This window comes from Ostrea edulis, chromosome 2 (assembly GCF_947568905.1).
Source record: "Ostrea edulis chromosome 2, xbOstEdul1.1, whole genome shotgun sequence".
Lineage (NCBI taxonomy): Eukaryota > Metazoa > Mollusca > Bivalvia > Ostreida > Ostreidae > Ostrea > Ostrea edulis.
This window is the reverse complement of record NC_079165.1, coordinates 19,088,969-19,107,014: the sequence shown is the minus strand read 5'-3', so window position 1 is coordinate 19,107,014 and position 18,046 is coordinate 19,088,969. Positions and strand designations below refer to the sequence as shown.

The window sequence follows — 18,046 nt, the reverse complement described above, 5'->3', positions numbered from 1 at the left end:
CAATATTTTTAACTTTATGAATTTCTTTCGAAATTAATTTCCGGAAATGTAACATGATTGGTTCTATTTTTTTAATTCTATTTACCGCGTTCCTGCCATCGGCCATCTTGAAAGCTTCATTGGCAACAAAGTAGACCAAAATGCCACCTAAAAAAAAGAAGGGAAAGGGGAAAGGGAAGAAAAAGAAGAAGGACGGTAAAATATTGTTGAGTAGTTTTGCGCTAATATATATTGACCGTGGTACTGTTAAGGAGGAATAATATACATCGCCATAAAGACCGACTTCCTTTTTGAAATGAAAAATATCCAATTATTGTACATATTCTTCACTTTCTATCCATATATCTATCAGATTTCTCTAATGTGTTATTCCTTAAAGCGAACGAAGCTACATATACATATATTATGTTGCTCATTGTGGGTCTGTAAATCATAATGATTGGTCAATAATCCATAACACAAACCTAGAATTAATCAAGCTGGTCATTCGATAACATTCCTATAGTTACATATTTTCATAGACACAAGTACATTGCTAGCCTACTAATATGTATATACGGTGTGAACATTGGACCGAACGACGCATGAAATGATCATTGGCATGTCCCAAGTGATAATCATAATTCTGGTTAAGTAAAATAAATTAAATTATCATTCATTTAAAAATATATATTATTTATGAAATTTCCCATGCGCGAAACGCCCAGTAACATCTAGATATGAAAGAGGGGATATATGAGGATAGCTATACAGGATTCGCCTATTCATTTAACGCTGGGAATATACCGCCAGGCGACGTAAAGTGTGCACTTTATATCTGATGTCACATTTAGCCTTGGCTTTTTTTCTCTCTCTCTTTCAAATCAAACAATTATAGACAACAATACATCCTGATTGCAATTTAAAAGACAGTTAAAACCAAAGAAAACTGACCAACAAATTCAAAGTGGTAAAAACGTAAGTGTAAATATATTGTAACTATATTTTTATTTAAAGAAACTCATGAACTCATTCATCTATTTAGTTGTGTTAATATTAATTATTCTATTTGATGATTAGCTAAAAACTGTAACAATATTAATAGTTATACCACTGAATTCATTTTTAACAAACTGAGTGTTTGAATTACAAATTGCACATCAGTCTTGTAGTTTTGCCATTCAAGATCAAAACACGAATAACTGTAGAAGTAACTAATGAACAAAACAAAATGGCTGCCATATGGATCACAAAATTTTCAGTGAACGTATGTAGAGATTATCTCTATTCATTTGCTGATTTTCTCATTTTTTTTTTCTTATACATATATGTTACCTTTAGAGCCTTGCTTTGCGGAATTTCTCTGTCATAATAAGTAGCTTGGCTACTTGCTATTTTCAGATACAGACGGTTTTGTATTTTCTGTGGCACAAAACGAGCTCTTGATTTAGATCCACCACTGCTAAGCCGTAACATCATGTGTCTATTGTCTTGCCCCGATTATGATCGATATTATAATTATATTGTTAATGTAATGTACTGCATTGTGTAGGGGACCACAAGACTAGGATGCACTATTATATAATCTACATAAGTTCGTAATCTCAGATGAACAAGATATGACTTTGTGAGATTTCCACCATTTTTTATGAGGACTTCTTGAATTGTGTCAAAGAAGTTTTCTTGTTGAATGTGCTGAGGCTTTTTCTTGCACTTTAGTTGTTAGAGCTCACAGTGCAAACCAATGCTTTGCGCTGGCTCCCTTCACTTACTAAACAATGTTTACATAATATTTGTAACAGGAAGGGAGAAAATGCAACAGACCAGTCTGGGATTTGGACCTGGGCCCCCTGAATCTCTAGCCAGGTGCTCTACCAACTGAGCTATCTGGTGACTGGTGATCAAACCCATCTGACTGATACATTCCTCCCTCCTTAAATGTCTTCACACTAAGACATCAACCCAGGTTGTTTACCACCTTGCAGACATTTTCACCTGCCAGTTCCAGGGGCTGGTCTACAGCACCAAATGTAACAGGAAAGGAGAAAATTTTATGCAATGTACCAGACCGGGATTCAAACCCTGAGGCCCTTTGAATCTCCAGCCAGGTGCTCTACCAACTGAGCTACCTGGCTACTGGTGATCGAACCCATCTGACCGCAACATTCCTTGATCGCTTCACAAAGGTCTTTCAAAATGAATAGAAAGTATCTTGGACATAAATGACATGTATAGTATATGCAATAGCTACATATTTTAAGGCTAGTCAACATCAAAATTGTCACATATGTATACAGAGATATGCAAAAAGTATTAGGCATTATAATATCAATGTTCGAAGTTTGCAAGAAGTGGACTTTGCCAAAAATGTAGGTGCTATCTCTACAAGCTAGAGCTTATGATGGAATGAGCCTATAGACACTATTACAAAGAAAGCGAACTCCACCAGAGCTTTTATACAGCACTGTCCACAGAGTACTTTTAAAAAGGCTGTATGCTATACTACACAAGTAAGAGGCAGTACAAAGAAGATCAGGCTGATTAATGATTAACATCTACTTGCAAACCAGCAGGGTAACATCGATGCTTGATACTCTCCAATGGCTGTTATTAGAGGAAAGACAAGCAAGATGTTATGGAATAATGATGTACAACAGGATAGTGTTTAGCCTGGTACCATCCAACAACATTTGAGGTCACACCATCAGATTCAGGGTGTCATATACAAGGACTCAAATCTACAAACAGTCCTTTCAGAATATGGGATAGTTTTCCAGAGATCAGTGGACAGTACCTCCCTGGACCTGTTGAAGACAGGAGTTCCTGGCCTGCAGACTATACACTGACAGTGGACAGTACCTCCCCGGACCTGTTTAAGGCAGGAGGTCCTGGCCTACAGACTATACATTGACAGTGGACAGTACCTCCCCGGACCTGTTTAAGGCAGGAGTTCCTGGCCTGCAGATTATACACTGACAGTGGACAGTACCTCCCTGGTCCTGTTTAAGGCAGGAGTTCCTGGCCTGCAGACTATACATTGACAGTGGACAGTACCTCCCTGGACCTGTTGAAGACAGGAGTTCCTGGCCTGCAGACTATACATTGACTGATCCACCAGACATTATAACCGGTTTTTTAGCCTGCACCTGTACATATTTTATTTGTTGTAACACCCAGTACATGCAACAGTGTAACAGTACTCATAAGAGGTCTGTACTTGACCGGAAGAAGACATTTTTTTCCCCATACATATAGATCTCTTTCATAAAACAACAATTTTGTATTCATTTATTTATCTGAAATACTAAACCATTTCTAAAATACAATGCAAATTATTCATGTACAAGCATATCATTAAACTTTATGAAATTATGCTTTTGTCGGCAAAGTAATGATATAAGTAGACCTTGAATATTATGGATAATTTTCTTTAAAGACTTACACATGTGTTACAATCAAAGCTTGCTGAGGGATGCTTTAGAATTAGAATGGTTTTTGGATATTCACTGTACCTCTTACTAAAATCATATTACAATGAAGCTAACATTGATTCATTAATTTAAAATGTTTCCAAGTTTAAAAACACAGTAAATATAGTCATATTACAATGAAACTAACATTTAAAACACTGTAAATATAGTCATATTACAATGAAACTAACATTTAAAACACTGTAAATATAGTCATATTACAACGAAACTAACATTTAAAAACACAGTAAATATAGTCATATTACAATGAAACTAACATTGATTCATTGATTTAAAATGTTTCTAAGTTTAAAAACACAGTAAATATAGTCATATTACAATGAAACTAACATTTAAAAACACAGTAAATATAGTCATATTACAATGGAACTAACATTTAAAAACACAGTAAATATAGTCATATTACAATGAAACTAACATTTAAAAACACAGTAAATATAGTCATATTACAATGGAACTAACATTTAAAAACACAGTAAATATAGTCATATTACAATGAAACTAACATTTAAAATCTCTGTAAATATAGTCATATTACAATTTAAAATCCCTGTAAATTCGATGAAATTGCCAGTTGATGATTGACAGGATACTTCATATACAGTGTATTCCTTATTGAGTGGAGATCTAAAAATATACTAAAACTTTCCACACTTTCCTTCACTTTATCTAAGTCCTGTAACAAATCTGTTTCAAGTGAATTGAAATTCATATTTAGACTAGCTAAGAAATTAGAAAGAAATTACTTAGTGAAATGGTTTATGTGATCATTTAGAAATATGTACATCACTGAATAATATTCAGATCTATTATATCTTCAGATTATTCATTTTAAATTCTATTTTACAGATGCACAGTTGGCTTTAGATGACCAGTACACTCAAACGATGAACAAAATTGAGGCATTAAAAGACCACTTGGGTATGATGATTAGACGTTCAAATATATTGTGATGAGTTGCAACTTTCTTTATATGCAAAATGTTTGTATTATATCTCATGAAGAAGTTTTTTTTTAAATATTAAAGAGGATATAATTTGTATTGGAAGTACATCAAATTCAAATTCTACACAAAGTAGATAATTTGTTCTACAATTTATTAGCGGTTAGAAAAGAATTGGCTCGCCGCAACCAGGCAGCAGGGGAAAGCATGAAGAGTCAGATGCAGGAAACACAAGGAGAACTAGAGGAAGTCAAGAAAAATCAGCTGGACATCACCTCAGGTACCTGTATATATAAGTGTAAAAGGGTAGTGGAGATGTTACCAAAAAAAATCTCATGATGTTCAAATTATGCAAACTAGCTATATTGGACAAATTTATAAAAAAGGAATAATTGCGATCACATACCAATAACAAACGATTTATCACTGTATAAATATACCTCAGTATGTTAAAGATAAGGAATGTCCAGCCCCCATAAGGTTGTAGTTTTACCTTTATTAACTTCTAGCAGGAATCAAAGAACAAATAACACAGGAAAAAGTACATAGATAATGAATTAGCTCACAAGAAATATTTTATCCATATGTATATAAGTTTTTCATTCAAATCATCCAAAAATGTTGCCGAAAGTGGGGAAACTCATAATGGCCAATTTAGATATCCAGAGTTCTCTCCCTTACCACACAATGATTTTATATTTTAGCGATGACAACACAATACAAAACGATGCAAACCAAGAAGAATTACACCATTCATCAACTGGAGAGAGAACTCACACAAACAACAAAGCAATTGAGTAAGGAGAGAGAGAGAGAAAGAAAGAGTCGTGATGATAGTAGTTCTAATATGTACATGGCAGGTTTTACAATTCAGTTACATAGGTGCGGAATGACACCTGATTAATAAACTACATACACATAGAGCCAAGGGGTTATGAAATCCAGGTATCATCCTGTACTGACCAATAAATGACTATGTAACAAATTTATCCTCACCGATAGCCACAATCAGTACTTTGTTTACATCACAACAATAACTCATGATGTCATAATAGGTGATGACTGCATGTGATTGACGTAAACCAATCATTAGCTAGCATTTCACTGAAAATCCATCAGAGGTGTGGTGATACAATGTATAGTACTTTATTGCTGCACGAGGAGACACAGACACAACCATTAGACAGTTTTGAGGTCCTATTGTTATTTTTAGAAAACAAAGTCAACCTAATTATATTGACAGGCTTTAAAAACGCAACACATCTTTTCTCCAAATTTTTTCTTTGTTGATAAAATTGTTATCTATTCATTGCAAACTTCACTCACCATTCATTGTGGTGGTATTTAAAATCCATTAACTATTGTATATGGAATGCCAAATTAACATAAACTCAAATAATTGAAGATATCTTTAAAATTTGATTTATTTATATCTTTATTTATCCAATGTTCTTTCTTACTCCCGTGTATAATCTCCAGCCAATCACATACACAGTAGGTAATCAACACAAGGCCGTCATATTGTTACCACACTCACCCTCGTTGAAGGCAGGGTTAGTGTTGGCTAGAGTTCAAACATCAAAGTACATGTACATCATCTATGTAAGAGTCAAAACTCTCACAATTCGTTATCATTCGGAGTGTCTGTCTGTTAATGACATGTCACTTACACCCCGTTATCATTCGGAGTGTCTGTCTGTTAATGACATGTCGCCTACACCCTGTTATCATTCGGAGTGTCTGTCTGTTAATGATATGTCACTTACACCCCGTTATCATTCGGAGTGTCTGTCTGTTAATGACATGTCACTTGCACCCCGTTATTATTTGAAGTGTCTGTCTGTTAATGACGTATTGCTTACACCCTGTTATCATTCGGAGTGTCTGTTAATGATGTGTCGCTTACACCCCGTTATCATTCGGAGTGTCTGTCTGTTAATGACATGTCACTTACACACCGTTATCATTCAGAGTGTCTGTCTGTTAATGACATGTCGCTTGTACGCCGTTATCATTCGGAGTGTCTGTCTGTTAGTGACATGTCGCTTACACCCCGTTATCATTCGGAGTGTCTGTCTGTTAATGACGTGTCGACTACACCCCGTTATTATTTGGAGTGTCTGTCTGTTAATGACATGTCGCTTACACCCCGTTATCATTCGGAGTGTCTGTCTGTTAATGACGTGTCGACTACACCCCGTTATCATTCGGAGTGTCTGTCTGTTAATGACGTGTCACTTACATGCCGTTATCATTCGGAGTGTCTGTCTGTTAATGACGTGTTGACTACACCCCGTTATCATTCGGAGTGTCTGTTAATGACATGTCGCCTATGTCAATGTTAATGGTGGGCATACCCGGTATTAGTGACCAAAACCACATTTTTGACACACCCCTTGACTTCCATTTCACCTTTCATGGAATAATAATGACGTTTAAAATCAATGGATATTACACTTTTATCATAAAATGAATTACATGTAATAAATAACACAGAAAATTATCTACGATTGCATTTTTAAAGTCTGTCAGTACCCTTCTATGTATGTAGTCCTATTAGAATTTCAAATTTGATACATAATTCCAGTTTGCAACTAAAAATCATTGTCTCAACACTTTTAATGATTAGAGGAAACCGAGAGAAAACTGAAGGAAACAGAGGATGAAAGAGACAGAATAATCAAAGAGAAGGATGAAGAAATCGCTGAACTGAATCATGCCATGCAGGCTCTGGAGCACAGTTATAAACGTATCCTAGACGTAAGTATTTTAAAGATTTGAAAATCGTTTGGAAACGGGGAAAATACTTTTATGAAAATATTATAGTATACTCAGTCCAGAAGTAATTCCTGTCACCTATATGCATTCCACTTTCTTGTAGTTTTGGATTTAGAAATAATGACCCATTTCATCATTAATTATATATGCTAGCTCATACATTTACATGTAAAAGATTCAACGTTACATACTGTAAACTGAATTTTTTTCTGGAATAGCCTACTGGTACCCATCAATGTTGAGTAATTTTAGCACATGGGGCCAACATTGACAAGTCTTCAATAATTTGTGGGAAAGCGAAGCTCACAAATTCTGCTGTCCTATTTCACATAAAAGTTGGATTTCAATTAAACTACTAAAGTGATTCAATGTATACATTTCAGGATGCCCTGCGTAAATTTATAGAAAAACTTGAGGGTGCAAAAGAAAAATGGGAAGAAACTGCGACACTTATCCAGACCCGAAATAAACAGACATTGATGGAGCTTCAGATGACAGACCCATGGACTTTTGACGAGGTCAAACCAATGCGGGCATTGCATTTTTAATTTGTAGAATACAATCATGTTTTATTTTATTGTAAATGTTTAGGTATGTTTTCTGTATATCTAACATCATAAATTGGAAATTTGTCCTTGGCAATAAATTCTGATTATGTTTCTAATTTTTCTTTTGTGAAGAGCTCTGGGAAATGTGCATATATAGGGTGAATAGTGTAAAAGGGAGAGATACAAAGAGAGGGGGAGGCAAGAGAGAGAAGAAAAGGCAAGAGAGAGAGAGGGGGGGAGGCAAGAAAGAGAGGACAAGACAGAGTGGGTGAAGGCAAGAGAGAGGGGGAAAGACAAGATAGAGAGGAAAAGGCAAGAGAGGGGGAGGCAAGAGAGAGAGAGGAAAAGATGATAGAGAGGGGAAAAGATGAGAGAGAGGGGGGGGAAGGCAAGACCGAGGGGAAAAGGTGAGAGAGGGGGGGGGGAGGAGAGAGATGAGAAAAGGCAAGAGAGAGAGGAAAAAGCAAGAAAGGAACAGGCAAGAGAGAAATGAACAGGCAAGAGAGAGAGGGAAAGGCAAGAGAGAGGGGGAAAGGCAAAAGAGAGAAAGAGGAAAAGGCAAGAGAGAGGAAAAAGCAATAGAAAGAGAGGGAGGGAGAGAGAGAGGAAAAGGCAAAAGAGAGAGGAAAAGGCAAGAGAGGGGAAAAGGCAAGATAAAAAGGGGAATGGCATAGAGAGGAGGAAAGGCAAGAGAGAGAGGAGAAAAGGCAAGAGAAAGAGGGGGAAGGCAAGAGAGAGAAAGATGAGAGGAAAAGGCAAAAGAGAGAGAGAGGGGGAAAGGCAAGAGAGAGAGAGAAAGATGAGAGAGAGGAAAAGACAAAAGAGAGAGAGAGAAAGGAAGAGAGAGAGGGGGAAAAGCAAGAGAGAAAGAAACAGGCAAGAGAGGGGGAAGGTAAGAGAGGGGAGAGGAGAACAGAAAGGAAAGAAGAGGGGATGGAGGAGGTAGTAAGACCAAGGTAAAGAAGGTTAAGGAGGGACTCATGTGGGAGGGGTCAGTAGACGGTAGACACCCCCCCCCCACCGTCATAATGTAAAACAAAATATAGAACTACTGTAGTGTTATTTGATCTACAGTTTGCATATCTGGGGTTTGATTGGGGGGGGGGGGGGGTGCTCAGTTCAGTATTCTAATTCATGCTGGGTGTTGCTTGTTTCTTTATTTTAATTCTTCTTTTGATAAGTATATGAACATGTGCATAGGTGTCTACTTTTATCAAGTCGAAGAGTCATGATAGAAATACTGACTATCATTTTATCAGAGTCATGATAGAAATACTGACTATCATTTTTGCGAAACGGAACCAGTTGTGAGGTATCAAGAGAGGAATTAATCAAAGATACCAGAGGACTATAATTAGATTGATATAGCATTAATTTTTAGGCTTGAACAATATATTTTTCTACTTAAAGAAATACCATGAAGTACTAGTAGTATAGAGTGGTTGGGATTCGCCACATTCCTCCCCCCCCCCCCCCCCCCCCCCCCCCCCCCAATGGAAGTTCCCCCCCCCCCCCCCCCCCCCAATGGAAGTCTTTATTTGAACGGAAAATTTAGTGACTGTTTCATTTTGGAATTTTGATCCCTACATGGTAAGCAATGCAAAATTAATAGTGATGAAGAGTTAGTTTAACAGTCAACAAACTTATCTGAAGCAAACAGCAGTGTCATCTAAGTACACATTAATTAATTGCTAGAACCGGCTGAAGCTAAAAGTAAATTTCATATTTCAGACATGAAATATGAAAGACTGCTCCGAGATTCGATGAAGGATTCAGCCGTGCCGAATATCAACCGAGATTGCACTCCTCCCTCCTTGAATTGTCTTCGCACTCGGAGGCACAACCCAGATTCTTTTTGTCCCTGATAGGACTTTCACCTATAAATCCAGGGCTAGTCTACGGCACCATATGTAACAGGAAGCAAGGAAATACAACGGGCCATATCAGGATTCGAACCCGGGCCCCCTAAAATCTCTAGTGATGTGCTCTACCAACTGAGCAACCTGGCCACCGGAGATTGAACCCGGCTGACCGCTACATTATTCCCTCCTTGAATGTCTTCACTCTTAAAGACATCAACTCAGGTTGTCAGTTCCAGGGACTGGTCTACGGCACCAACTGTAGTAGAGGATGGAAGAAAATCTATGACTGGACCGGAAACGAATCTCATTCTGGTCCGTTACATTTCTTCTTTCCGGTTACATTTGGTGCCGATAACCACTCCAAGACTTGCAGGTGAAAGTCCTGCCAGGGGCCAAAAAAAAAAAAAAAAAAAAAATCTGGGTTGTGTGTCTTCGAGGGCGAAGACAAATTCAAAGCCATAGATTCTGTCCTCTCCTATATACTGCAGAAGACTGGTCAAATATTACTGGGTGTATTTCGTTTAATTTAGCAGCGTAAGTCGGAGATATACATGAAACTGACCATATCAAGAGAAACTGACCATATCAAGAGAAACTGACCATATCAAGAGAAACTGACCATATCAAGAGCAAACTGACCATATCAAGAGAAACTGACCATATCAAGAGAAACTGACCATATCAAGAGCAAATTGGTTGAATTAGACCGTTGGATTAGAAGGGAAACTACTAGAGGACAACTCAACTTTTGGTAACCATCACAAATATGTAAAGGAAACCATTTAGAAACCTTTATGTTTTACATCGAAGGTTATCTTTTCCTACATTCAATCCTTCACTAAAAGGAAATAACGATAACTCGTATGTAGAATTATTTGATTTAAAACAGATATTTATGGAGCGCCAAATTAACATAAACTCAAATAATTGAAGATATCTTCAATTATTTGAAGATATCATCAATTCAATTATTGCTCTCTTTAATTGAATTAATGCGCGCATTAAATCAATTATTGCTCTCATCAAATGAATTAATGCGCGCTTCAATTCAATTACTGCTCTCATCTGAATTAATGCGCGCATCAATTAATTAATGAGAGCAATACTTGATTTAATGCGCTCATTAATTCAATTATTGCTCTCTTCAATTCAATTGATGCGCGCATTAATTCAATTAATGAGAGCAATAATAGATTTGATGCGCGCATTAATTCAATTATTGCTCTCTTCAATTCATTTGATGAGAGCATCAATTTAGTAAAAATATTGCTCGCAATGATTAATTTAGAGCTCGGTATAAATAATTTGATGATCTCTTTAATTCAATTGAAGATATCTTTAAATCATTTACAATGCTTTTGTATAAGGAATTAATGCGCGCATTAATTCTTTTAAAAAGAGCAACAATTCAATTAAAGATATCATTAATTCAATTGTGGATATGTTGAATTGAAGATATCTTTAATTATATAGTTGCTCTCTCTAAAACAATTATTGCTCGCTTCAAATGAATTAAAGATATCATTAATTCAATTGAAGAGAGCAATAATTGAATTAATGCGCGCATTAAATCAATTATTGCTCTCATCAAATGAATTAATGCGCGCATCAATTCAATTATTGCTCTCATCAATTGATTTAATGCGCGCATTATATCAATTATTGCTCTCTTCAATTGAATTGTAGCGCGCATCAATTCAATTGTTGATATCATTAATTCGTTTGAAGAGATCATTAATTCAATTAAAGCAAGCATCAATTCAGCTGAAGAATTAATGCTATCATCAATTCAATTAATGCGTGCAATAATTCAGAATTGAAGATATCATTAATTATTTGAAGATATCTTTAATTCAATTGTTGCGTGCATCAAATGAATTGATGATATCTTCAAATAATTGAAGATATCTTCAATTATTTGAGTTTATGTTAATTTGGCGCTCCATAGATATTCTATTTGCATTTTTAACCCCCTCCCCAAAAATACAGTTTATTAATATTTTTGCAGAAAAATGTGCTTTGATTTGTAAGTAATTAATGACCATGAAATTCCTTTCACTCAAGCCGAAATATTGGAAATCCGAAATAACAATAAACTTGTAAGAACTGAAAAGAAAAACAGAGTGCCGAAGATTTGTCTAAGGATCAGAGCTATGCATGAGGGAGATAATCCTTAATTGTGAAATGAATGTCTAAATTCATGCTTGTAACAAAGACAAAATAAGAACCACAAACTCTGATTACTTGAAGGAAAACCATAAATTTAAGTTGTCTCTTTCAATACGAAAATAAATATTGCGCGTGAACAGATTCCGTGTACCAGAAAATTAGATTAGCAAAAAAAAGTCGTACTATTTGTCAAAATATTGATTATGTAATAAAGTTTGTGTAATTTCATAATACTGTAAGCCCACAGATACGATCGTCAGTCCGATAACGAAGCACAAACCAATAATTTATCTAACCTTCTAGTCATCTAAATAACGAAGATCATACGCTAATTACATGTCCATAACTAATTACCAAAACACTGATGGAAGAAAGAAAAGGACATACTTCTTGCACAATTCCAATTTTCAATTTCATTTTCGTCACAAAAGTATATAGGACTGATTCTCAGATGGATTTTTTTCTTTAAACCTTTCCTAACAAACGCAATGTAGAGTTCTTCTCGCAATTTTACGATTTTCAAATTATGGCGCCTTAATGTTAGCATATACATGTATCGATCAAAAATCATGCTAAATTTAGAAAATCGGAATTTTCACAACACGTTTATAGAATCATGACAAGGTGAGTAAACTCATTCAGTGTTTTTATCTTGATATACATGTAGTAAACATGAGGAATTTAATCATTCCTTTTATTTAGTAGAATTGTTGAATATCCTTGATGTTAGGTGCATGGTACTTTCACATGCAGTGCATTTAGATTGTTCTATAGAAAACAAACACATTGATCTTTCGTTAATTTTTTGTTGCAGTGATTCATCATTGCACTGTAAATACAATGTATATAAATTAATACATTGACTGTTTGATATACAATATAACAACATACATCTACTTCAAATTGATGAGAGTGTAACTTTCGTTTTGAATTTAAGAAATTTCTATATAAAGACAGGAACTATGACGTAATTCTATCATACACTGTACATAATGAGGTGGAGTCTCTGACCAGGCTCTGTTATAGAATATACCACATAATGGGCATTGGATAGCTTTTTATCGGAATAGATATACTCCAATTACGTCAATCAAATATGCAATACACCATTGCAGCTTATAATCCACATGTATTTTTTACCCTCCCCAATTTTTCTGATTTATTTTTTTACAGTTCGGGACACAGGTGTTTGTGAATACCTGGTACCGTATTGAATATGCTTACAGCACAACACAGTGGTATTAGTTATATATATATCTCTGAAGCTGTAGTCAATGTGAACACTTATAGGCTAGGTAAATAGCCGAATTAGTTATCAAACATCAAAATTCTTGTATCAGATTTTTTTTTGCAGAAAATTATCTTTATTATGTCAGATTATTTTTTAATCTATTTATTTTTTTGGTATCATCGTGTTTTTCTAAAAAAAAAAAAAAAAAAAAAAAAAAAAACTGCTATGGAACCCATAATCCACTTGTGCTTTTTTTTATCTTCATGAAGTAGCGTCGCAGTTGATAACCTCATGTATTTTCAAAAATAAAAATCTTTTATATTTATATTTAAAGGGGTACTGACTGAAACCTGGTCTCGGGTCCGGTCTTCGGTCTTGGTCCCGTGACTAAAACCCGGTCTTCGGTCCCAGATTTTCAGAATATATCAAAATATTAACTTAGGTATGAAATCTCATGCCTGCATTCGGATAGTTGATTGATCATATTATTTTCTTCTTTCATAAAATAATATATGAAAACTCCGGGACTGGTGGGACAGACAAACAAGAGGCCCACAGGCCTTATCGGTCACCTGAGTACTAGTGAAAAAGTATCACTACTCACAAGGGTTATGGAATCTAGAAAAAAAAATTCCTGTTCTGAATATCTAAGCAAAATTCTTTTGTTCAGCAACAGTATCAAAAGTGCATACACTTATGAAAGGTTTTATATAATATAATAGGTGTATTAACATTAAAACATATGGCTGATTTGGACCCATCCTGGAGTCAAAACCCTGGGTTGTGAAATTCACCAATTTTTGTACATCCTTTTCTGCTATTCCTAAGTATGCATTTAGATTTTATACAGTATCAGCAACTTACACATAAATACTATATACTAAGTTTAGCCCCACCCTGGGGTCATCAAATTTACAATTTTGGTAAAGGACTACCTGCACTTTCTAAATTTTCATTTAATTCCAATTTAGTATCAATAGCACTAAAGAAAATGTTAATTAAATGTTTTACACATAAACGCTATATACTAAGGTTGGCCCCGCCCTGGGGTCAAAACTCCTAACCAGGGGATCATGAAATTTACAATTTTGGTAGAGGCCTTCCTGCTTTACATCACTACAGTTAGATTTAGTCTATCTAATCACGTGCAGTTCTAGAGAAGAATATTTTTGACATTTCGTCAATTTTGGACAGTTTTTGACCCACCCCTAAGGCCCTGGGGGTGCAGGAATTTTGAAATTTACAATTTTGGTAAAGGCCTTCCTGCTATACATCACTATGCATTTAGTATTTCTTACACGTGCGTTTCTAGAGAAGATTTTTGAAAATTGGTCAATTTTGGGCAGTTTTTGGCCCGCCCCTAGGGCCCCAGAGGTGTAGGAGTCCTGAAATTTACAATTTATGTCCCCCTTGTCCCAAGGATGCTTCATACCAAATTTGAAAAACATTGGAATGGTAGTTATCAAGAAGAAGTTAAAAATGTTCAATTGTTAACGCACGACGGACGACAACCAATTGAAATAGCAATAGTTTACTCAGGTGATTTATAAAAACAATGCTAAAAGCCGATCCCGTTCTCGACATTTCCCTTCAATATCCGCGTTTCATAAAAAAAAGATAAGGACGTGATATTCAGTGGCATCCCTTTGTACACATAATTATGTTTCTGATAAATATTGTGTTTGGTTTTTTTATTCCAATTTTCTTTATATGAAAATATAATGTAACGCGTTCATTTGGGGAAAATGTCAAGTAGTTGAGTTCAATTCTGATATAAAAAGGAAAATTGGAATAAAATAAACTCACAATAAATCAGAAACATGTGTATACAAAGGGATGTCAATGAGTGTCACATCCTTATCTTTTTTAGGAAAAGGCAATCTAATTAAAATAAAGAAGAAAATGATATGATCAATCAACTATCAGAGAATGCAGGCATGAGATGTCATATCTAAATTAACGAGAAATGGGGGCTCAAATATTCTGATATATTTTGTTTTTATCGAATAAAAAAATCTGGGACCGGGACCGAAGACCGGGTTTTAGTCACGGGACCGAGACCGAAGATCGGGACCGAGACCGGGTTTTAGTCAGTACCATTAAAGGGTCATGGTCACGATTTGAGCAGAAAATTTTCAAATTTTATTTTTCCATTTTCAATGATTACAATACTTGACTAAGGTAATTATAATGGTCAGCAAAACATTTGAATGTCAGTTGTTGGGTTAGAAGGGAGATACAGATCCAACTCACAATTCTTTGTTATGTAAACAAGGTTAATGTTATCTTCTAGTCAGAGGGCAACCACAATACTAAGTTTGATCTCTCAATGAGCAAACATTTCCAAAATGATTAGTCATTAAAGTCATGACCTCTGACCTTGTGACTTGAAAACCAGTGTTACTCTGCACCTAAGGGTTCACACCATATCAGAAGACAGTATTTTCATATGTTCAGAAGTGTTTGACTTCTGACCTCAAAATTGACGTGCGTCATATACATTGTACTTCTTATGATGTACTAGTGTAAGTTGGATGTCTGTCAGGCGAATGATTAACAAGCGGACAATATCTCCTTATGTCCAGAGTTATTTAAACTTTGACGTTTGACCTGGTAACCCAAATTTTATTAGGGGTCAAGAAGCAGCGTATCAGTTTGATGTCTGTCAAGCAAAGGGTTTTAATCTTTGACCTTAAAATCAGTAGGAATCATTCACTCCTTAGGTAGAACTAATGTAGTAAGTTTGATGTCTGTCACGCAAAAAGTTGTCAAGAAATTGAGCAGACAATATTTAACTATGTCCAGTTTGACCTTTGACCTATAAGCATGTGACCTGTAGATCAATAGCGTAAATTCACTTCGTACTGGAAATCAGTGTCCCAAAATCAATGTCTGTCAAGCAAAGAGTTCTCATGATATTGAGAGGACAATATCTTCCTATGTTGGAATAGTTTGACACTTGATTTTTGACCTTGTGACCTAAAATTCAATAGTCGTTAGAACCAGTACACTAAGTTATATAAACTCTGATGTCTGTCAAATACAGGGTTTTGAGATATTAAGCGGACAGCATTCAGTCTACCAACCATTTGACTGATATTTTTATAGGTCTGATAACCTATTTTCAGCAAGAATTCATGTAAAAAAAAAAAAAAAATACCACGTATTGAAGCTTAGTCGGACAGAGTAAAAGTAACGAAAAATTACAGAGCTCAATGCAGATTCAAAAGTATTTATGTTGCAGACACTTTGATGTTCGATGTACATTACAAGTTTCTAGACGGACGAGAGAAAGGTGTAACCTCAGGCATGTGGCTCTCCAGTACATTTTTATCTCATAGGACTGAAAGTTTAAGGACTTTCTCCTTTAGTAGCAAAATTTAAGGAAGAATGAATAATTGGTACCGAGTATACTATTTAAAATTTAACGCTATACTAGTGTTATTCGGAATAGATAATGAGTATATTTTACTTTTATAGAAATGAGCTTCACTTAAAACTGATATCTACCATTGCACTGGAATATTTGCACTCTAGCGTGCGAGATGGGCTTGACAGAAGAAAGTTCTTGTTAAACTGCAGAAAATATCTGACAACGCCAAGGGAGCGTTCGATTGAAGATGTGGTGGAAGTGTTCGATCTTCTAGAATCCAAAGGACTAATGTCTCCAGGGAACTACTCCATACTGAGAGAATTGGTTTGGGATATCAGTGTAGATCTAGTGAGAATAATTGAGGAGACAGAGGCTGAGATGGGTCGGATTGAGGTTAACAGGGCCGCGCAGGCAGCCATGCATGACGAGTCGGATGACTGTGGCTAGTACCCCTCATGGACTTCTGCTGCATTGTACACTATATAGTAAACAGTAATATGAATATTCAAAGTTTTATATAGCAAAATTCAAATTATGGCAAAAAACCCATCAATGATGTGTATTTTTTTCTATCAATGCATGCTTTCTTTATTTGATGTGACAACAATCAACAATAACGTCAAGACGAGAAACGATGACGTCATGGAACACGAGAAACGATGACGTCCCAACATTTACGACCGGGGAACTACACAACCATTCCTAGTTTATGAAAACATTACAAATGAGAATGAAGACTCTTTGAGAGCAGACGTTGTTATAAGAAAGCGCATATGATGGTCACAGTATTGATACGAAATCTCAGTGTAGACCATGTGATTTTGACTATTATCTATAGATGAAAATGATATACTAAGAATATGGAGGATGGGACTTGTCCTAACTTATCTTTATTATGATACAATGTACATGATTTGATAGAAAGGACAATCACAGCGATATCAAGTGACTCCGAGATTGTTAATGGTCTTCCTCGTAGAGTTGACATTCGTGACGTGATGATACATCCAACCCCTGCTATAACGATTAGGTAGTTTTAAAAAAAGTACTTATTTCACCAGTGCGATTTCAAGAATTGTTTGCCTCTCACATTATTCTGATTTTAAGGTTAAATAGCAAGGTAGGATAAAGCCCCTCTGCCCTCATTTTTTACACAAACAAAATAGACTTGAAATCGTGAAACGTAATAAAAACTTGATCAATATAGGAATATCCGGTACATACACATGTAATGCATGAAAATTACTGAAGCCATAGGATTGTCATGACTTTGAGCAAATTTAAGGTCTTAGAAGAAAATGGCTTTTAAAAAAATGACGCAAATATTCATTGCTTTGGAAAACATGAAGCACAGGTTTGTTTCTGTACCGTGTTTATACCAAAGTTGTTACTCGATTCTGCAAACTATGTAAGTTCGAGATGAAGGCGAGTTTTCTGAAGCAACATATAGCTTCAAACTTGTAAATTTTTGGCAAAAATGTTTGGAAATTCGCAATTTTCACTATTTCTATGACACCCCCTGTGAAATATGTCAAATGTTGAAACTGATTCTCATTTTGAGTTGGACATATGTTGTACAGTTTTGTCCATGCAAAGTTCTAAAAATAGAGTCATACAATGCTCTTGTCCGACCTATTTCCTTTCTAGTCGCAATAAATCTGTACAGCTTAAA

At 35.6% G+C, this 18,046-nt stretch overlaps 2 protein-coding genes across 2 annotated transcripts; both read left to right on the top strand.

The window, feature by feature from the left end:
- Positions 1-32: 32 nt before the first annotated feature.
- LOC125680263 (coiled-coil domain-containing protein 153-like) lies at positions 33-7,850 on the top strand. The gene is made up of 6 exons (XM_048919715.2): positions 33-195; positions 4,320-4,391; positions 4,574-4,693; positions 5,118-5,210; positions 7,043-7,173; positions 7,575-7,850. Exons 1-6 carry the CDS (start codon positions 141-143, stop codon positions 7,737-7,739), a joined length of 636 nt encoding a protein of 211 aa, XP_048775672.1. The 5' UTR covers positions 33-140; the 3' UTR covers positions 7,740-7,850.
- Positions 7,851-12,337: 4,487 nt separating this feature from the next.
- On the top strand, positions 12,338-18,046 carry LOC125680267 (uncharacterized). The gene is made up of 2 exons (XM_048919719.2): positions 12,338-12,394; positions 16,482-18,046. The coding sequence occupies exons 1-2, from the start codon at positions 12,387-12,389 to the stop codon at positions 16,819-16,821; spliced, it is 348 nt and encodes a 115-aa protein (XP_048775676.1). The 5' UTR covers positions 12,338-12,386; the 3' UTR covers positions 16,822-18,046.